General features: G+C 51.0%; 2 protein-coding genes and 1 long non-coding RNA gene across 4 annotated transcripts; 1 reads left to right on the top strand and 2 right to left on the bottom strand.

The window, feature by feature from the left end:
* Window positions 1–3,231: 3,231 nt before the first annotated feature.
* Window positions 3,232–8,385, bottom strand: Sf3b4 (splicing factor 3b subunit 4). Its single transcript, XM_006982568.4, has 6 exons — window positions 8,113–8,385; window positions 7,607–7,735; window positions 6,791–7,333; window positions 6,349–6,555; window positions 3,940–4,113; window positions 3,232–3,634 (listed from the first exon to the last, which is right to left on the bottom strand). The coding sequence occupies exons 1-6, from the start codon at window positions 8,144–8,146 to the stop codon at window positions 3,447–3,449; spliced, it is 1,275 nt and encodes a 424-aa protein (XP_006982630.1). The 5' UTR covers window positions 8,147–8,385; the 3' UTR covers window positions 3,232–3,446.
* A 193-nt stretch (window positions 8,386–8,578) lies between these two features.
* On the top strand, window positions 8,579–13,996 carry LOC107401899 (uncharacterized). The gene is made up of 4 exons (XR_013052226.1): window positions 8,579–9,001; window positions 9,634–9,973; window positions 10,625–10,793; window positions 12,074–13,996. It is a non-coding gene; the product is annotated as an uncharacterized LOC107401899 (long non-coding RNA).
* On the bottom strand, window positions 9,335–20,054 carry Mtmr11 (myotubularin related protein 11). 2 transcript variants are annotated; one of them, XM_006982630.4, is made up of 17 exons: window positions 19,187–20,049; window positions 18,754–18,844; window positions 18,257–18,378; window positions 17,816–17,876; window positions 17,530–17,672; window positions 16,074–16,152; window positions 15,834–15,969; window positions 15,532–15,619; window positions 15,320–15,408; window positions 15,116–15,240; window positions 13,704–13,770; window positions 13,274–13,344; window positions 12,636–12,802; window positions 12,211–12,384; window positions 11,417–11,599; window positions 10,770–11,063; window positions 9,335–9,993 (listed from the first exon to the last, which is right to left on the bottom strand). In XM_006982630.4, the coding sequence occupies exons 1-17, from the start codon at window positions 19,250–19,252 to the stop codon at window positions 9,847–9,849; spliced, it is 2,103 nt and encodes a 700-aa protein (XP_006982692.1). In that variant the 5' UTR covers window positions 19,253–20,049; the 3' UTR covers window positions 9,335–9,846. The 2 variants fall into 2 exon arrangements, with proteins under 2 accessions (XP_006982692.1, XP_042135469.1); XM_042279535.2 differs by lacking the exon at window positions 9,335–9,993 and having other exon boundaries at window positions 10,023–11,063; window positions 19,187–20,054.
* Window positions 20,055–20,343: the final 289 nt, after the last annotated feature.

Raw genomic sequence — 20,343 nt, 5'->3', positions numbered from 1 at the left:
TGTTCGCCCTGAACCAGTCGGCACCAGGTAAGACGGTGGGATTGTTTGGACAGAGCACTGACCAAGGTCTGTCTCAGGTTTTACTTCTGATACACTGTTGGCTTTTAGCCAAGTCCCCTGCCTCTCTGAACCTCAAGTTTGTCTAGAAAATGGAGTGTCCAGATTAGGTGCTACATCAAGTCTTTTGTAGATGTAATGCTATATGAGTCTGCTTGGTTAAATGTGGGTTAAATGTTGAGATATATTAAATACCGAAGGCTACAAGTCTGTGTGCTGAGAGATTTCCCAGATGACATTTGACATGTTAAATTTACTGTGATAGGAATGGGGACCTAAGTTTTGTGACACCCAACGCTGGACTTCGGAAATGTTTGGGTCAATAAATTTCACATTTATTGAAAGTCATAATAGATACTGGTTTCCCCTAAAACACTTACCTCTTACCTAGACTGGAAATGCAGTGTCCAGCACGTTCTCCCCTAAAGGCAAACCCTCACTGTTCTGTAGTTGCACCGTGAACCTACTGAACAAGAGGATTTGTATCTTTAATGGCATCTGGCCATCCCCAGCAGGATGCCAATGAATCCCAAAACTCACCTGGCGACAGTTCTCTGCCCCAGCTCTCGGGAAGCTTTGCCAAAGCTCTAGAAGTACTTACTCTAAATCTGCTGGCTGAAGGACTCTTTCCAGGATGCTACACAGAACAGCTCTGCACACGGGCCCCAGGAACTCGCCCTTTACTAGGCTTTCATTGATGAAACTTCTTAAGGTCAATACATCTTTTAATTTAAATACATTATTTCCCATCTTTGGTTATAGCCAAGCCTTGCTGACAGGAAGCTGTTTCTCTTTAAAGTGATTCTGCATACTCTGCACTGACCTTTTAGCTTCCCAGAAGAAATACTGTACTTGTTAGTCAAGGGTGATAGAGCAAGCCTATAGTCTCCAAGAGTCAGGAAGCTGAGGCAGGAGGATTCTAAGTCCCAGGCCTGCCTGGGCTACAGAATAAGTTAAAGGCCACCTTAATGAGACCCTATATCAAAATAAAAGGCAAAGACAGCCAGGGATATAACTCAGGGAGTGATTCCACCCCCCTAAAATGTAAACGCAAAAGGGAAACAGTTTCTTTTTAAATTGAGGGAAGACTTAAATCATGTACTCACCACCTACACTTTCCCACTTCCCTGAACTGGATTCATTAACAGTCCAGTTTCTTCAGGCTTGGTACCAGGCTGAAGATACCAGTACCGAAGCCTCCATATCGTACCGAGTTCTTACTTGTTCTCATCAGGCAGTCCCACAGCTTTGCTACTGTGTCTAGGTGATTCCCACATTTACATCTCCAATCCAGATCTGTCTCCAGCTAGTTGACTAATGCCTAGTCAACATTACCACCTTGATGTCTGATGACCATGTTAACTAGGACAGCAGAATTCCCGAGCCAAAAGCCCACAGCTGAAGCAGCATCCTCCCTTTCACCCCAGTGCTGGTTGGAAGGGTTCCGTTGCCCCACTTGAAGAGCTGAGGAGCACTAATGACTCCAGGAGCCCCCCACCCCCACCTGACTCCGACCTCAGCCAGCCTCCAACACACACAGCTTAGTGCAGCGCCCACTTCTCTGCATGACAAAAACCGCACCTTTCAAGATAAAACTCAGCCAGGAGCTGGGGAGCCCCTAATGCCAGCATTCTCCTGGCAGAGGCAGGAAGACAAGGCATTTTGAGGCCAGCCTGGGTTAGGCTTAGGGCTAGACCATCTTTTTTGTTTGAGACAGGGTTTCTCCATGTAGCCCTGGCTGTCCTAGAACTCACTACACAGACCAGGCTGGCTTTGAACTTACAGAGATCCACCCTCCTAAACGCAGAGATTAAAGGCATAAACCACCATGGCTGGATAGTAAGACCATCTTTGACCAAAAGACTACATTCAGACATCGATATTTCTCTTTTTGGTTTTTCAAGACAGGGTTTCTCTGTGTAGTTTTGGTGCCTGTCCTGGATTTCACTCTGTAGACCAGGCTGACCTTGAACTCACAGAGATCCGCCTGGCTCTGCCTCCTTAGTGCTGGGATTAAAGGCATGCTCCGCTGGGCTTCAGCCATCACTATTTTTCTAAGAAAGTCTTCCTGAACTTTCAAACCAAGTTATGTATCTTTTCTCCTGCTCCCAAACCACATTTCAGTCAGTGTGTGTGTGTCAGTTCTGACAGCCACCTTTGTTGTGGAGCTTGCATCCTCGTCACTAGAAGACGGAGCCTCTATAGGAACCAGGAAAATGTTACACAAGTAGAAACAATGTGAATAAAATTAGGAATAAGATATAAATCTCATATGCTGAAAACAAACATTTATTGTCCTTCCTCATTTTTGCCCGGCTATTATTTAAGACGTTTATATGGCTCCAGATGAAAAGCCTGTTAACAGTACGCTCAGTAAAGTAGCTTCAACTGAGCATGGTAGTGCATGTATTTAATCCCAGCAAAGGCAGGAGATAGCTCTGAGTTGGTGGCCACCCTGGTCTACATAATGAGTTCCAGGACAGCAAGGGTTACAAAGACCTCCCCCTGCCCCCCAAAGTAGAAACAAAGCTCCCCTCCATGTTTCCTACCTCCCAGTGATGATTTCCATTGGTTGGTTGATCTATTTTTAAATATAAGCAAACACACATATGTGCTACCCCTTAGATAAGGTAGCAGCACACCATATATATGGGCAGACTGTATAAATACGTAAATGCATGTTACATATAATTCCATTTACTACAACCTAGAAGTCTTTCCCAAGAATATGTCTCTTTCCCTCTGGCATCAAGGACAGAGCCTAGGACCTCACGAATGCCAAGGATGCACTCCACCTCTAAGCCAATCCCCCAGCTTCCCGTTGGTTGTTTCAAAGCTGCACAGTGCTCTGGTGTGTGGACTCACCAGTTCAGACGACCCACCCTTCTTGACACTTCCCAACTGACCTCCAGAGTGTTACAGCGGACACTCCTGTGCATGTTACTTGTTGCTAAGGCATCACCAGACTTTTTATTTCTTGCTGCTAATGTCCCCATGTTATAAAGCAGGAGAGCAGGTCTGTATTCCAGGAAACAGCTGCTCCAGGGAAGGTGTCTGGTGGTCCAGCAGCAGCAGCACATGCAGAAAAACCTTTCAATGTAAACAGGCTCCCCCTTTTCTACCGCTCCTCCCCAAATACCCTGAGTTCTCTAGAAGTTACTTCACCAAAGAACAAACAAGAAGTATAATTTTATTTTCTCTATACATGTGTAAAACAATTAGGACCAACATTTTTAAACACACATGAAGAGAAATCCCCTGGGGATAAAAATGACGTAGAAATGGGGACAGAGTTGCTGAGAGGGTCAGGACGTTAGCCACAGCGACTCTGCTTGGTCCAAGAAATGAAGATGCTGGGGGGACGCAGGAGCGAGACAAAGGATGGTAGTTTACTGAGGAAGGGGGCCCCGGAGTGGACCACGAGGTGGAACTGGGGGCCGTGGGGTGGGTCTGGGTGGAGGGAGGGGCCCCCGCTGGTAGCCATAGGGAGGAGGTCTCGGAGGACCAGTGTATCCATGAGGGGGCATCAGTGGAGGAGGCCCGCGCATCCCGTGTGGAGGCATGGGACCTGGATGACCTGCAGGAAGAAACAGAAGAGTTAATAAAAGTGAAAATAAGAAGCAGTTGATGCTGAGAGATCGGCAGGGGATAAGATAAAGAACAGAAGAAACAGGAGACATCAGAGAAAGGGCCCAGGACAGGGCGATGACAAAATGCTGTTAGAACAGACCCAGACCCCACAGCGTGGTGGCATATGCCCCATCCCATAACCCTGGCACTGAGGCAGGAGGAGCAGGAGGCCAGGCTACCCTGGGTAGAGTCTCCGTCTCCCCCCGACACATGTAAATACAGGTAAGGTAGGAAAGGGCTACACCCACTCACCCATGGGAGATCCAAAAGGAGGCCCTCGAGGGGGCATGCCCATCGGAGGAGGTCCAGGATGAGGCATTCCAGGAGGTGGCCGGGGTGGTGGCTGCCCTCCAGAGCCTGGCGGCCCAGCATGGGGGTGTCCTAGGCCATGGGGGCCATGGTGGGCCAGCTGCATCTGGGACATCCCTAGGAAAAGAAAACAAAGAGAAGGAGACAAAGGGACACAGGACAAAGAAGACAGAACAAAATGACAAGGGACATAGAGAAGACCACACCAGGGCTGACCCTGTCCTTGACCCTTTCAATGGCAAAACCCACCACCACTGCGGGCTCTTCACCTTCCTGATTCCTTTCCGTCAGGACTTGTCTGAAGGTGACTGACTGCAGCGGCCACAGGAGGCATGCTGCTAATTTACCTCCAAGTTTGTTTGGCCTATCAGAAATGTCTTTTCTCTCGGTGTGAAGGAAAGACGATGAAACGTGCCCCCCCCCTCCTCCTCCTCCTGTGACTGGAGCACGAGGTGCGGACAGCAAAGCCCACAATAGCAGCAGACCTCTGCTCTGTGACGGACTGGGGAAGGTGGCAGTCACACTCCAGGACAAAGGCTTAGTTCTAAAAGGCCAGTAAGAAGTCCTAGCAAGGCGGTGGTGGCACACACCTTTGATCCCAGCATTCGGGAGGCAGAGCCAGGCAGATCTCTGTGAGTTCAAGGCCAGCCTAGGCTGTTACAGAGAAAGCCTGTCTCAGGAAGCTCACACCCGCATTCCCCAGTATGCCAAAGGCTGAGGCAGAAGTCATAGTTGAACAACAACCTTAGCTACCTAGCAAAGTTGAGACCAAAGTTCTGGGCCATCCATATGAGTCTCCGGCTCAAAAAACAATATAAAGTAAATTACAAAAAATAAAATAAAATTTTAGCCTGCCATAGTAGTGCACACTTTTAATCCCAGCACTAGGGAGACAGGAACAGGTAGATCTGTGTGAGTTTAAACTAGCCTTTTCTACAGTGTTCCAGGCCAGCCAAGAATATATTGTAGGGGGCTGGAGAGATGGCTCAGAGGTTAAGAGCACTGATTGCTCTTCCAGAGGTCCTGAGTTCAATTCCCAGCACCCACATGGTGGCTCACAACCATCTGTAATGAGATCTGGCACCCTCTCCTGTATACATAATAAATAAATAAATCTTTAAAAAAAAAAAAAATATATTGTAAACGCAAAAACTACCATCACCACCAAAAAAGGATTTCTAAGAGGACAAGAGAGAGCTGGGCGGTGGTGTTGAACACCTTTAATCCCAGCACTCGGAAGGCAGAGCCAGGCGGATCTCTCTGAGTTCGAGGCCAGCCTGATCTATAGAGTGAGATCCAGGACAGGCACCAAAACTACACAGAGAAACCCTGTCTCAAAAAACCAAAACCAAAACAAAACAAAAAAAAGGACAAGAGAGTGGATATCAACTGCTCCAGGCACAAAGTTTATAAAACCCGAGTACCAAGTGCTATGGCAATTTCAGTTACAGAGAACAGAAGAATTTTAAGAAAAAGTCTATGAAGATCCTAGAAAAATTACTCAGTAAAAGTAGCTCAAAGATAGAAAATTAGAGTCAAAGACCTAGGAAATGACCACAGTAAGTGTGTGTACAGCAGAGCAGGGTGCTGGTTGTGTTAGACACACAGTGGGAGAGAGAACACAAACTCCCCGAGCTGTGGCCTTAGCTGCTGCTAACAGGAGCTGTAGGAGAGGAAACTCAACTGTGGCTTGAGCAGCAGCCTTGTCTAGCCTGTCAAGAACCATGGACCAGAGACCCAGAAGGAATCAGTACCTGTACATTCAACACAAAGATAAACACAGGAGAACCCACACAAAATCTACAGACAGAAAGAAGGGGCTGGCCTCGGCTGCTAAGTCACACAGAGAATAAAAAAAAAAAAAAAAAAACCAGAAAAATACAAGAATTCAAACGGGAAGACATGCTAGTTACATGTACAGCAGCAGTTACGAAGCAGAAATGGCTGGTTGGTTAGTGGTGGTGTTGTCTTTAATCCCAGTACTCGGGAGGCAGAGGCAGGTGGATCTGAGTTTAAGGCCAGCCTGGGCTACAGATCAAGTTCCAGAACAGAGAAGTCCCAAAAACAAAACAAAACAAACAAACAAAAAAAACAGCAGAAATGTCGGCGAGATTTGGCAATCTCCTGGGAATCAGGAGAGGCTGAGAGGAAAAAACACTAAGTACAGGCTATTCTGCAGAAAACGTAAAAAATGGAGATAAAATGGGGAGCGCTGACGTACACAAAGTACTGTTTGTTTTCTGAAGGAAAGGGGACTCTGGACTACTTCCACCAAGACAAAGAGCAGCGGGACACGCAGGGACAGAGCCACCCCCACAAGCTCAGCCCCTTTTCCCAGCAGAGAGCACTTACCTGGATGGGGCATCCCACCTGGTGGGAATGGGTGTGGATGTGAATGCCCGTGACCGGGGTGCCCAGCTCCTGGAGTTCCCGCTGCGGGGGGCCCATGTCCTCCAGCCCCAGGTGGCATAGGTGGTGGGGGCATGGCGGGGGGTATCCCAGGAGGGAGGGCTCCGGGAGGCGGCACTGGAGGTGGGAAGGAGCCAGGAGGAGGCATGCCTACAGAGGACATGAGAGTTCATGGTGAGGAAGACCACCTTGCAGAGCGCCAACCCCCTGCGGCACCAAACCCCAGCCTCCCACGGAAACCCCCACGTCTTCACTGCCACCCCCACGCCTCACGCCTCACGCCTTTCTCACTGGTCACTGATGAACGACAGACTCCAGGGATTTTCCTGCCTCCGACCCTCCCTCCCAAGGGCCTCACTGGTGTAGTTTAAACTAAAAGCTTTACCTGGTGGAGGAAGCCCAGAGCCCAGGGATGAAACCACGGGGTTGGGGGCAGAGGGCGGAGGGGGTGCATCTGCAAACAGCTGGTGAGGGCGGTCAGCCTGGGACAGCGGGTTCTGGGCTGCCAGAAGCCGTTCGGCTGCTGAGCCGTGGCGCTCGCCCTTAGAGTCCTTCTTGAAGGCGTAGGACACAGTGATAGGGCGGTTGCAGAGGTACTGCCCATTCATGGCCTCAATCGCTGCGTCCGAAGCATCAAACGAAGCAAAATTAATGAAGGCGTAACCCTTGGAGTTGCCGGTGTCGGGGTCCCGCATAATCTTGGGGGTTTGTAAGATGACCCCAAAGGCGCTGAAAGTATCATAGAGCAGCTTCTCGTCGATTTCTGGGTCCAGGTTCCCAATGAAAATGTTGGCTCCGACATCCAGGTTTTTGTTGTGAGCTGAAGCCTTGTTCACCCGTATCGGCTTCCCGTAGAGTTTGATCATGTTCATAATCTTAATGGCATAGTCAGCATCTTCCTCGCTCAAGAACTCAACGAAGCCATAGCCTGGGAAATGGAAGGAAAGAGATTCAAAACCGAAACATTAACTCACTAGCCGCCAAACAAAGAACAACACGAAAGGACTTCTCACTTCAGTTGGGAACGGCCCCAGGAACCTCAAACTAGAGCTGAGAGAACACTCCAGAAGCAAACTGTGAACTGAGGCGAAAGGGAAAGAAACCTGCAGGTTGCTCATCCCAAGAGTTATGACTCGCGCGGAGAGGAGACCCTGGCGGGGCCGTGACCCCCATGCAGGGCTACTTCTCGCCCAATACTCACCTTGGTGCTGGCCAGTGACTCTGTCCTTTGGCATGTGGGTGTTGACCACCGGCCCCGCCTGGAGGAAGAGCTCCCACAGCAGCGGCTCGCTCACTTTCTCGTCGAGGCCCCCCACGTACACCGTGGCATCTGAAGCGAGGGAGCAGAGGGTGAGAAACAGGGTCCGAGGCAAGGGGAAAGCAAAAAGCGCGACCGGAGGCCCCGAACCCACCCACCCCCTGCCCGCCCGGTGTCTGACTCGGCGTTCCTGCCGACGCCGTCCTCCCCGGGGGCGTTTTGCCGGTGTGCTTGGTAGTGGAGTGGGGGACATCAGGGAGCTGATCCAGAAGCCCCCGGTCCCGGACCCCGGCCTGCACCAGGCCTGCACCCGGCCTGCGGGCCCGGCTCGCACAGCTCCGGCTCGCGCCGGGGGAGCCGAGCCTCCCACCCCGGCGGAGGCGCCTCCGGCACTGATCTGCCCACCCCGGCCCCCCTGGGCCCATCCTGGGCCCTTCTCCCCCCATTACCCTGATTTCGTTCGGAGATCGGCCCGGCCGCCATGGCGAAAGGGCTCCCGCCGTCTCTAAGCAGCGGCACCGCCCTCTGACCTCAGCTTCTACTTCCACTTCCGGGCCAAGGCGAGCCTTGGGCGGGGCCGGCGGCCGGGGCGGGGAGCCGGAAGGGGTCGCGGCCATCTTAGGAGGCGGGCCCGCGTCCGGGAAGCCGGGCTGGGGCCGTCCCGGCACCCGGGGTGGAGCGGGCGCCCTCAGCCCGTCTCGGTGCCGCTCTCCATCGTCAGGGGCTCCCATTACTCCCCAAGTGCAGACTCAAGTGCTAAACCAAGCTTTGTATGTCCTGTGACGCAGAGGCGCGGGCGGCGGGGCGGGGACACGGGGGGCGGGGACACGGGGGCGGGGCCTGGGGGCGCGGGGGCGGGGCGGGGACACGGGGGCGGGGCGGGGGGGGGGACACGGGGGGCGAGGACCCCGCCAACCCCAGGGCTCGGCCGCCTTCCGAAGCGGCCTTTACCTCTGTCCACAGCCCCCGTGCAGCGCCCTCGGCCCTGGCTTGAGCTCGGGGAAGGGGAGGCACTGAAGTGGCTGAGCCCCACTAATCTAAGGGAAACCTGGACCACAGGACCCGGTGTGTTCCCAGGCCCCTCCTGAAGTTCGGAGATGCCTGTCTCCCCGGGCCGCGGTGGCGCACGCCTGTAATCCCAGCACTCGGGAGGCTGAGCCAGGCTGATCTCTGTGAGTTCCTAGGCCAGCCTGGGCTACAGAGCGAGATCCAGGACAGGCACCAAAGCTACCCAGAGAAACCCTGTCTCGAAAACAAACAAGCAAAAAATGCTTGTCTCAACCTCCAGAGTACACTCTGGTCTCAGCAGCACTGTACATTCTTGTCCCATCTTTTATGGTAAGAGACACAAAGAGAGGACCTTTCTTCTGGGCGTGGTGGCACCTGTTAATCCCAGCACTCGGGAGACAGGCAGACTGGTGGATCTCAGAGATCCAGGCCAGCCTGGTCTACAGAGCAAGTTCCAGAACAGCCAGCACTACACGGAGAAACCTGTCTCGACAGAAAAGGGGAACCCTTCTTTCCCCAAATTTCATGTGAATTCTGCCGAGCCCCACCTGACTTGGGCCCTTTATTTCCTTATCAATAATACGGGTGCTTTTCTCTCAATTCATACCCTTCCCCATCCACTTGGCTGAGATCTTCATTCAACACAAGAAACAATACCAGCAATGTGTAAAATAGTGTGCTTTAATGGACTCCTTAAATAGAAATACCACTACAAAAATACAGAGTGGGAGGAGAGGGTGTCTCCCTTATTCACCTCGTTCCCACAGAAGACTAAGGGACTGGATTTCAAAGCAGCGGTGAGGGGTTGAGAATGAGGTCTCTAGGCCATCTTGTTGGGACTGATGAAAAGTGTGTCTGACCTCACAGTTTTGACAGTTTGTCATCTAAAAGGTACGGAATTGCCTGGGAAAAAAAGGCAGCCATACTCTAAATCGGTTTTGTTTCTTACTCTTTAAATCAAGAGAAACGAAAATAGCTCCAGGAACCAAACCAGACGGGAGAGCTGGAGGTGGAGCACACGGGTGACAGAGACTCACACTCGGTGAGCTCACACAGTGAGGAGTGAGCTCCCCTGTGGGCTGGGCTGGGAAAGCTGAACTGCCGAGGTCAGATAGAGAGAGATTAGGAGAGCCCCTCCACACCCCCTCCGCCTGCCCTGGAGAACACCAGCAGTTTCAGCGGATCTGAGAGAGGATGGTGTTTGGATCTCTTCTCTTGCAGTGATCCTCGGGAGATGCTCTTGGTGTCAATTTTCTTAATAGTTCCTGAAGAGAAGAGAGCTCATCCTGGAGGCCAGAGACTGTAAGAGCTGAGGAGCCCTTCTGGGGAGGGGGAAGCAGGGTACAAAGGTTTGTTGTTGCAAGGCTAGCCTTCTCTTTCCTTTTCTGTTCTTTCTTTCTTTCTGTTCTTTCTTTCTTTCTTTCTTTTTTTAAATCTTTCAAGACAGCATTTCTCTGTATATCCTTGGCTATCCTGGAACTCACTCTGTAGACCAGGCTGGCCTTGAACTTACAGTGTTCTCCTGCCTCTGCCTCCTGAGTGCTGGGATTAAAGGCACTGCCCAGCTAGTTTTCTTTTTTGTTTTTTTGGGATGTTTTTGTTTTTGTTTTAAGACATGGTTTCTCTGTGGAGCCTTGGTTGTTCTGGAACTTACTTTGAAGACCAGGATGCTCTACACAGGCATGGGCCACCACTGCCCAGGAACGGAGACAGTATCGTTTTTGTTTGTTTATTTGTTTCTAGACAGGGTTTCTCTGTGTACCTTTGGTGCCTGTCCTGGATCTTGCTCTGTAGCTCAGGCTGGCCTCGAACTCACAGAGATCCGCCTGGCTCTGCCTCCCAGTGCTGGGATTAAAGGTGTGTGCTACTGCTGCCTGGTGGTGGTATCTATTTTTAAGATCCTTGCTACTTCGAGAGTCTTAAACGCTCTCTCCTCTTCTGACTGTGCCCTAGATTCCACATGGTGCAAGCCACGGGCAGTTTTCCCACCACCTGTTATCCCCAGCGGACCCAGTTTGACGAATGGAGTGCCCCCACTTCCTCCAGCCCTTTGCCTTTCCAGCTCTTTGTGCCCCTCCAGTCTGTTTTCCCTTCTCACCTGGACCTCAGGCCTTCCCCTCAGGTAACAGCGTTTCCAGAACCTGATCTGAGGTCCCAGATATCCAGGCAGCAGTAGCCCAGGAGGTAGAGGGCAAGCTCCCCAATGTGAGGGGAGCCCCCATTCCTGATCGGCTAGGCTTTCAGAGGATCTAGCAGGTCGAGGGAGCCAATGAGAAGAGACTGCCAGCAAAGAGGGGCTGTCTTGCCAAGGACAGAGCTGACTCAGGGCTGTCAGGGCCCCTCTAGAGAACAGCCACACAGAACTGGGGGGTCCAGGAACCGCGAAGCTTGGCTAAAAGAGAAAGCAAAGTCAACAGGGAACTGAGAAAACAACTTCTTTCTAAAGTGGGGAGGGACTTCCAGTCACATGGTACCCGAGACTCAAGAAGCCCCAAGGCTCCCTTGAGCTCATGGCTCACTAGGCTCTAGGGCTCTGGGCTTATTAGCTTGAGTTTAGAGGAACTTGTAATGTATGGATATGAAACAAGGGGCCTAACAAACAGAAATGAAGACAAAAAGGATGCTGTTTGCTATTCTAGGACATCGGTTGCTTTCTCTGAGGAACTCGGATATCCTGTCTTTCTACATCTCATCTAGTAGTGTGAACTTGGGCAAGTCAGGGGAATTGAAGTGTAGACATTTTACCTGTTGCCTGGGGAGCCAGGAACCTGGGCAATGCTCCGGATTGTAGCCAGGATTAAGGAACTGTGATATCTGTTCCTTGCTATAGCGTAAATCCCAGTCCCAGACGGACAGATGTAGATCAACAGAGCTCCCATGGAGGGGCTGGGAGTACTCAGGGCTGTAAACTTGTGTGTAGGAGTTGAACTGGACAGCAGAATCGAGAAAAGGGATGGATGGTTAGAGCTTAGGAAGTGGCTTGTTGGACAAGAAGAGCACTTGCCCTGTGAGGGGGAGGACGTTGAGTTTGAATTCCCAGAGCCCTCACGAAGCCAGACACATAACTCAGGATCAGTGATCTCAGTCCTTCTACAGGAAGATGGGAAGCAGACACAGGAGAATCCCTGGAAGCTCATGGGCCAGCTGGCCTGGAGTATACAGCAGACAAGCCGTAGGAGGACGATGAGGACCGATGCCTGAGCTTGTCTTCTGACCTCCACGGGACTGCTACTGCATGCACCCATCCACATTCACACGCACGACTGTGCACACACAAAACTTTTAAATAGGGGTTGTTAAGCCAGAGTGGTGTGTGTGTGTGTGTGTGTGTGTGTGTGTGTGTGTGTGTGCATCTGTCCCACATCTAGAAACAAATCATGACCCTCTTACCTCCTATTTCAGGCATCACATGGAGAACAAAAGTCCAAACTCAAGAGTGAGGTCCCCCAACCCCTTCCACAAACCCCAGCTTTCATAAATCAAAACCAAATTTCAAAGTCCGAATACAAGAAAAACATTAAAAAACAGAAGTCACTCACCTGTCCACTCTTCTTCACACGCTCCCAGGGAGTGTTTCTCAGGAAGGTGAGGGTGTCGGGAACCCGGATGCTGTCATGCAGGGCAAGAAGGAAGAACTCCGAGAATTCAAATTCAGCCGGAAACTGATGGAGGAGCTGCCAGACACAGTCCAGGAAGAGAGGGAACACCGCGGCCTAAGAAGAGAAAAAAGGGATCTAAAGCCCAGGGTGACAGAAGCCGAGAACAGAGGCCTGAGGGGGCAGGACACCAAGGGGTCAGGGGTTAAAATAGGAACTGAGTAGTATGGCTGTGAGCCTGACGCATCTGAGCGTTCACTCGGGTTACCTTAGCCCAGACCGGGTTCACTTCCAGTGGGTTCGGCTATATCATTCTCTCGCCCTCATTTCTTTAGTAATGCCCCCCAAACAAAACCTAGTGTCCTCACCTCCTCACTGGCCCCGGTGTCCCCAAGCCTCGTCAGGAAGGGGTGTCCGGCCGCCACCCACTCTCGTTGCACTAATGACTGGAAACCCAACAGTGTCCGGGCTTCGGGGGCCGAAAGCAGCTGGACGAGTGAGGAGAGGAGGCCATTGAGATCACGGTCACCACGCTCTGGGCGATGAGGAAGGAACCAAAAAGGGGGTCCAGGAAAACTAGGGCAGGAGGGAATGGGAAGAGGAGCCGTGGGAAGAGGACGGAGGGCAGGGGAAGGAGGGGAAGCGGGATTGAAAGGGCAGGGGGAAGTACAGAGAAAACAAAGCTCAGTGGTTCACTTCACAGACTTCACCTTCTCGAAACACCCAGTGTCACAGAGGAACCACCATCCCAGGTGCCCTTCCCACCCTGACCCTGTCCCCATCCACTGATAAAGGGGTGGGAGGGACTAAGAGCATCGTAGAGTTGGGGACCTGTTACAGTAGGGAGACTCGCTCTGAAGGATGCGTTGGCCCAAGGGCTTCCTACTGACAGGAAGATGCTGGTAGTTAAGGGCACAGGGAAGCTGTGTGAACCTCCCCCTTCCACACTATCCAGTCACGCGAAGGAAAAGGTAAGGGACACACAGAGCTGACCCAAGGGCCTCACCTTGAAGAACTACAGAACGGACCCGGGAAGTCACTAATACTGAGATGTCGCTGGCCTTTCGAAGACAAGACCTGGAGGGGCATGGGAGGGAGGAGGGGTGAGTTAGAAGAGAGGCCGATTCCCAAACACCTGCTCCTTCTTCTAAGAAACAGCGGTACAGTCTGAGGGGTGAATTTATGGGAGGCTGGAGAGCCCACGTCAAGAGAAGCCTGAAGAAGTTGGATTTTTGTTGTTTTTTGTTTCTTTGGAGACAGAGTCTCACTAATAGCCCAGGCTATCCTGGAACTCGCTATGTAGACCAGGCTGGATTAGAACTCACAGACACCCACCTGCCTCTGCCCCTACCTTGTGTGCTGGGATTAAAGATGTGCACCACTACATTTGGCTAGAAGTTAATTAAAATTAATCAAGATTAGAAAGTTGGGTGTACCTGACATAGTCCAACCATCGTGTTCCTTCCAAGGCTGAGAACCACTTCTCTTCAGCTGTAGATGAATCTAACAGGGGGGGCGGTCAAGAAGGGCAAAGGGGTCAGGATCCAGGTCTATACCCTAATGGGTTAAGAAATCTGAGAGGGCCAAGCGTGGCATGCACTCTAATCTCAGCACAGAGGCAGAGGCAGATAGATCTCTATGAGTTGGAGGCCAGCCTGGTCCACATCGTGAGTTCCAGGACAGCCAGGGCTAGACTGTAAGACCCTGTCTCAAAAAAGCAAAACAAGCCGGGCGGTGGTGGCGCATGCCTTTAATCCCAGCACTCGGGAGGCAGAGCCAGGCGGATCTCTGTGAGTTCGAGGCCAGCCTGGGCTACCAAGTGAGCTCCAGGAAAGGCGCAAAGCTACACAGAGAAACCCTGTCTCGAAAAACCAAAAAAAAAAAAAAAGCAAACCAAACCAAAATAAAATGGTTTGGTAGTGGGGGCTGGAGAGCTGGCATGGTGTTAGGAGGGCATATTGCTCTTCAGGATGACCTAAGTTTGACTCAGAACCCATGTCAGGTGACTCTTGGCCGACACTATTGACCTCCACAGGCACCCCCAAATACATGGCATACAGACCCACACATATACATACACGTGATAAATGAAGGCCTTGGGTTAGATCCTCAGCATTTAAAAAAAAAGTTTTTATGAGTATACAATATTATAAATAAAATTCATCGTACACTTAAGATGGATAGAGTGAATTTCATAAAGTTTTTTTATTTTTCATTTTGTTTTGAGACAGGGCCTCATAGCCCAGACTGGCCCTACATTCATTATAGTGATCCTCTTTTTTTTTTTTTTTTTTTTTTGGTGAGCTAGAGATGAGTGGTCCAGTAGTCTTTTTCCAAGGGACAGTTGTGAGCTGCCTTGTGGGTGCTGGGAATTGAACCCAGGTCTACTAGAAGAGCAGCCAAGGCTCCCAACCACTGAACCATCTCTCCAGCCCTATAGTGATCCTCTTAATTTTATTTCCCAAATGGTGTGATTACAGGTATGTACCACCGCACCCATTCAGCCAGGAAAGTTGCATTTTTAAAGTTGGGGAGCAGGGTGTGGTAGTGCATGCCTTTATGCATTCTCCTAGCAGTCATGAGACAGAGTCAAGCAGATGGATCAGTGAGCTTGAGGCCAGCCTGGGCTACATAGTGATCTTGAGGCCAGCCAGGGCTACATAACGAGACTCTGTCTCAGAGGCTAAAAAAATGAAACAAAAAACATTTGGGGAAAACAGGCTATTGGTAAATCTGTGGCCATGAAGATAGAATGGAAAAGTGAAAGACTACTGGGCTAAAGGATTATTCATCTATCATATACAAAATAGGTCAGGGTTAGGGTTGAGGGCTCAAAGATTAATCTCACCAGGCAGGCAAAGGGCCCTCAGCTTCAAGTGGGCAAGTTGGATATCGGCAAGACTAGGCATCCCATCCATCGTATCTACCAAGACAACATCAGAGTGCCCAGCCTGGAGCATTGACTCCACCGCCCTGGAGGGAAAGAGGGGTCAGGAATGAAGCCACGAATCTTCCCAGAATAGCTGCCCTGAGTCTCGTCATGACCCCTCACCTGATGTCTTCTTTGTTAGGGTCACTGGCTACATAGAAGCCTCCACATCGGAGAAGGTCACTGCCGCCAGGGTGGTGCCAGGACAGGCGCTTCATAAGGGTGAGAAGAGGGTCATTTTGGAAGAACTGCACTTAAGCTGCCCTTGCCCTGACAATGACCTCACAGGAAGCCCCCCCATCCCTTGTCCCCTGACCCTCTGATCTCGGACTGACCGGTCCACGGCCCTGATGGAAGTGGGCAAATGCTCTTCTGACCTCACTGTCCAGAATTCGATTAGGGACCCAGAAGTAACCCGAGAGGCTGCAAAATGAAGAGTGACGTCACAGCTTGTCAGTGACCTCTGCTAACAGGAAGCTATTATGATAAGGAAGTTACTTTGGAAAGACCATTCCAAGGGATCTCAGGTTTTAAAAAGAGGGAACAGGCTGGAGTTTATGGGAACTGCTGGCTTAGAGGACCAAGGAACTCCGGGAAGACTTGGGGGCAGCAGGAGCTGGGCGGATGGGGACATCACCTGGAAGCTGTGTCGAATCTCTCATTGACTGTGCTAACCCTCCAGCCCCTGGCCCCCTGCTTCTTCCGCTCAGCTTCCCAGTCTTCTAAAGTCTCCAAGAGAGGAATAGGTGGTTTTCTGGAGCCAGAAACCTTGCCTGGAGCAGGAGTGAGACACAGAGGAAGAAGGAATATTTTATCCAACTAGCCCCTTCCATTTCAGACTCTTCCCATTGCCTTGACCTAAAGCATCCTCACTTACCGATTTTGCTCATGGTTATTCCTCTATACTGCTGGATTTGACTACTCTGAGCTCTGGCTTGAACGATGGCCATGGTTAACTGGGGAGGAGAGCATACATATCCCATCCTTTAGCCTCAAGACTAGCAGTAAAAAGAATGAAATAGCATGTGTTGCTCTGTCTTTACCATCAATAGAGCAGAGCCGCTAACACGGGCCCCAGAGAAGGAGACCTCCACAACTGGTAGGTGCTGTGGGCAGAGGAACAAATCTAGAACCACAGAATCATAGAGTACTAATTTGGGGGAGGAATCTTAGGAATATTATCCAACTTTCCACGTTTTTCAGAGGTGAAAATTTACCCATAGTTACTGCTCATAACTGACAGAGCCAGACAGGTCAGGCCCCGCCCCTTCACGAGACTATCACTTACTCCAGCCTTTGAGTGGAGTGAGAGAAATGATTGTTGTAGAATATTATTTTAAGAGACGTTACATTTGTTTATGCTGTGGAACATTTGTTTAATGATGCAAAGATGTGTTGTATTCTTTTTGTTTTGTTTTTAAGATTTATTTACTGCTGGGCGGTGGTGGTGCATGCCTTTAATCCCAGCACTTGGGAGGCAGAGGCAGGTGGATCTCTGTGAGTTCGAGGCCAGCCTGAGCTACAGAGTGAGATCCAGGACAGGCTCAAAGCTACACAGAGAAACCCTATCTCAAAAAAATAAAAATAGATAGATGATAGATAGATAGATAGATAGATAAAATACCATTCATACATATAAAATAAAAATAAATCTTAAAAAAAAGATTTATTTACTTATTATATACACAGTGTTCTATCTGCATGTATCCCTGCAGGCCAGAAGAGGGCACCAAGATGGTTGTGAGCCACCATGTGGTTGCTGGGAATTGAACTCAGGACCTCTGGAAGAGCAGCCAGTGCTCTTAACCTCTGAGCCATCTCTCCAGCCCTATTGTGTTCTCTTATGTTGCATTTGTTTAACTCTGTGAAGCTGTGTTACTTTGCCTGTCTAAAACACCTAAAGGTCAAATAAAGAGCTGAACACCAATAGTGAGGCAGGAGAAAGGATAGGTGGGGCTGGCAGGCAGAGAGGATAAGTAGAAGGAGAAATCGGGGTGTGGGGAGGGGGGAGCAAGAGAACAAGGAGGGGAGGATGCTGGGGACCAGCCACTGCCACACAGCCAGTCACAGAGTAAGAGTGAAAGATTACAGAAGAAAAGGAAAAGCCCAGAGGCAAAAGGTAAACGGGATAATTTAAGTTAAGAAAAACTGGCAAAAAAAATAAGCCAAGCTAAAGCCAAGCATTCATAATTAGGAATAAACCTCTGTGTGTGATGTATTTGGGAGCTGGGTGGCGGGCCCCCAAAAAGAGAAAAAAACAACCAACAACAAATGATGAGAGGCCCTGGAGCATGGAGAGGACCCTGGGTTTCTAAGGTGAGGAGGGTTCTTACCTGAAAGGCCTGGGGCCCTAGTCCTCCAGCCTCAAAACCAACCCTAAGCAGACGGAAGTCTCGACCGTGAATGAGAATCTCCTCTGGGACGAACTTCAGCTGGGCCCCCGGACGGAGGAGCTGCACCCTGGACAAGCCACTCACTGAGGTCAAGAGTCAGAGAGTGGAATAACCATGGGGTCGCTCTGGGAGGATTCCTTCTAGTCCACCCTGCCCCACCCTTGCAGCCTTCTGGGGACACAAAGGGGGTGTTCTGACGCCCCTTTTATCAACCCCTCACACTTACCAGCCTCTAATCGCCCAATGTTGACCAGGGCAAAATCATAGTCACTGCTCAGGGGAGTGTCCTAAAGGAAGCACAAGAGTGGTACTACAGACCTCGGACAGCCATCATTGTCCTACCCCGGGGCCTCCCTCCTCCTCCTCTGCCCTCCCCAGTAGATGGCAACTTCCCTAGAAATAATTCCTACTGTCAAGAATACAGTCAAAGGACACCCCCTAACCCACGTGTGTCCAAATCCAGACTCCCTTCCCAGTTCACTCTAGCGGTCCATTTATTTTGTTTTGTGTTTTTAAAACAGAGTATTGCTGCATAGCCTAGGCTAGCCGGGAACGCTCATGGTCTTCCCATCTCACCCTCCAGAAGGCTGGGATCACCGGTCACGTGATCACAGGCACGTGCCGCCATGCCCAGCTTCTGTCTTTTCTATTACACTGACCATCTCACCTGATTTCGCCGCCATCCACCAGGTTGGAAGGTAACCCTAAAGTTAGTGCAGACCAGAGTTCCAGGCAGCTCCACTTCTCGCCCTTTCCGAAGCCCTGGTGCCCATGCCAGGACCTTCTCCCCTAAAAGAGGAACGGGGCAGCAAAGTTCCAGCTGTGCCTACTGCTGCCCACATGGCCACATCCCTGCTCCTCTCTCTAGAGCGTCAGATAGCAGGGAAATGATTTGCATTTTGTAACCTCTAACAGCTCAGTGACAGAACACGGCACAGAGCAGACATTCGATGGTCATGGACTAGTTAATAAGAAAAGGGCTAACCAAGGCAAGAAAGCAGAGGGAACATCAAGGTTGGAGCTCCCCACCAGCTCTTGGGGAGACAGGAGTGCAAGCCTCAGGCAGAAACACTTTGAGGAAAGGAACACAGAGCCATCCCTGGTGAGAACTTAAGGCTGGGGTAGGAGGAATTCTGAAGGAGTCTTGGAAAGTCAGGTTATTACCTGGGAGGCCACCAGAGGCCAGGCAATCACCAAGCTGATGACTGCTGTGCTCCGGCATCCTGTGGCCTGCGTCAGACCTCGGTCCAGAGAACTGAGAAGGGGAGAGTTAATCTGGGACTCCCCAGCCTCGGGATCTGGGATTCCTTCAGCAGCTGCCTTTGGGGACCCACACAGCCTCTCCCACTCAGGGAAACTGAGACCAGTGACTGCCAGGAGCTCAGGCCCGGGGCTGGCAGACAGGACAGGGAGGGGCTAGTTAATGAATAATGAGACAACTCGAGACAGAAAAGGGCAGAGCAAGCTCCATGACAGTTGATAAAACAGATACACCCTCCTCTGGATCCTTTCTTCCCTCTTGACTTCCAGAGCATCCCCATTCACACCCTCTTGCCACTCCCCGACCCCCCTCCCCACCCTCATTCCATCTCCTTACCCCCATTTCTGGCTCCTCTTCCTGGGGGGCAATGTTGAAACTCTGGCCCCGGCCCCCCCACCACATTTCCCTGGCTCCATCCGGGAGTGGAGCACCTAAGGGCAGGAGTCCTCAAAGATGCTCACTCTCTCTGGGGAGAGGCTAAAACCAAGCGGTCCCCGGAGAAAGAGGCGAGGGAGGGCCCGGGGGAAACACCGCTTGGGATGCGAAGAGCACAGCTCCGGGGGTCTTATTTGAAAGGTGTGTCCTGCCCAGACAGGGAAGGCTCTTTGGAAACTTCGGTAACTCTAAAGAGGCCAGGCAAGATGCCCAGCCCCTTAAAGGAGAACACTCACAGTTTTTGGGAAAGTAGAAAAGGAAATGGAGGCCTTAAGAAAGATGGGAGACATGGGGGTAACTGAGGAGTACCCAGATCCCCTCTACCCAATCCCACATTCTAGTCTCTTTATGTTCGTGAACATTACAAGTTGGGGGGGTGCGCAGTAATGTAATTATTAAATGGGAACATTTTGGGCTAGCTCTCTGTACTGTTTAGTGAGAAATGAAATACTAGGAAACTCGTTATTTTGGTTTGGTTTATTCATGGGTTTTATGATTATGTTGTTGTTTTGGCCTTTGATTTTCAACCTCCTCTGACAACGTAACAACCGGGGTTGAGAAGGGGATGTAAATGGGAGCGGGACCTTGTGTCCTTTTCCGGAGAGGGGGACAGGCCGAGGGCCGAGTGAAGCGGGCGGAAGTTGGTGCGTCTGGGATGCAGATGTAGTACAGGTATTTTGGGGTGCAATCTCAGCAGTGGAGTGGGGGAGGTGTAGAAAGCCCGGGAAAGGGTCGTAGTATCTAACCCAGCCTTTCCTCACTGCAGGCGCGTCCCCGCCCCCGCCCCGACTTATTCCCCAGGAAAGCCCTGCCCAGGTACACGACTCCTCCCCCTCCAACCCAGTCACCAGATCTCCTCATGAATGATTCATGTTCTGGACTTGAAAGCTAGGGGTTGGAAACCGTCCTTCGGCTCCAGGATCACATCTCCCCCTCCTTCCCCGCTGAACTCAAGAAGCGAAGGTGGGGGTGGGGTGCCAGGAGACAAGGAACGGAGACGGGGAGGGCAACTTGAGGGTAGCCTGTTCCACCGCCAAAGACAGGAAGTGAACACAAAA

The sequence above is a fragment of the Peromyscus maniculatus genome, chromosome 6 (assembly GCF_049852395.1).
Source record: "Peromyscus maniculatus bairdii isolate BWxNUB_F1_BW_parent chromosome 6, HU_Pman_BW_mat_3.1, whole genome shotgun sequence".
Taxonomy (NCBI): domain Eukaryota; kingdom Metazoa; phylum Chordata; class Mammalia; order Rodentia; family Cricetidae; genus Peromyscus; species Peromyscus maniculatus.
Note: the sequence above shows the minus strand (reverse complement) of the source record. Positions and strands in the feature narration are given on the sequence as shown.

Bases quoted from the DNA above. Each gene is read 5' to 3' on its own strand.
- Sf3b4 (XM_006982568.4), bottom strand. From the start codon at position 8,146: ATGGCGGCCGGGCCGATCTCCGAACGAAATCAGG. The intron at 6,556-6,790 runs GTAAAGCTTTTA...TGTCCTCTGTAG, and splicing joins CTCTGGGCTTCCTCCACCAG to GCATGCCTCCTCCTGGCTCC. The intron at 4,114-6,348 runs GTAAGTGCTCTC...TTCTTTTCCTAG, and splicing joins AGGTGGGATGCCCCATCCAG to GGATGTCCCAGATGCAGCTG.
- Mtmr11 (XM_042279535.2), bottom strand. From the start codon at position 19,252: ATGTGGTGGGGGGGCCGGGGCCAGAGTTTCAACATTGCCCCCCAGGAA. The intron at 16,153-17,529 runs GTAAGAACCCTC...TCTCCTCCCCAG, and splicing joins TAGGGCCCCAGGCCTTTCAG to TTAACCATGGCCATCGTTCA. The intron at 13,345-13,703 runs GTACACCCAACT...ATGCCCCTCCAG, and splicing joins CGATGGTTGGACTATGTCAG to GTCTTGTCTTCGAAAGGCCA.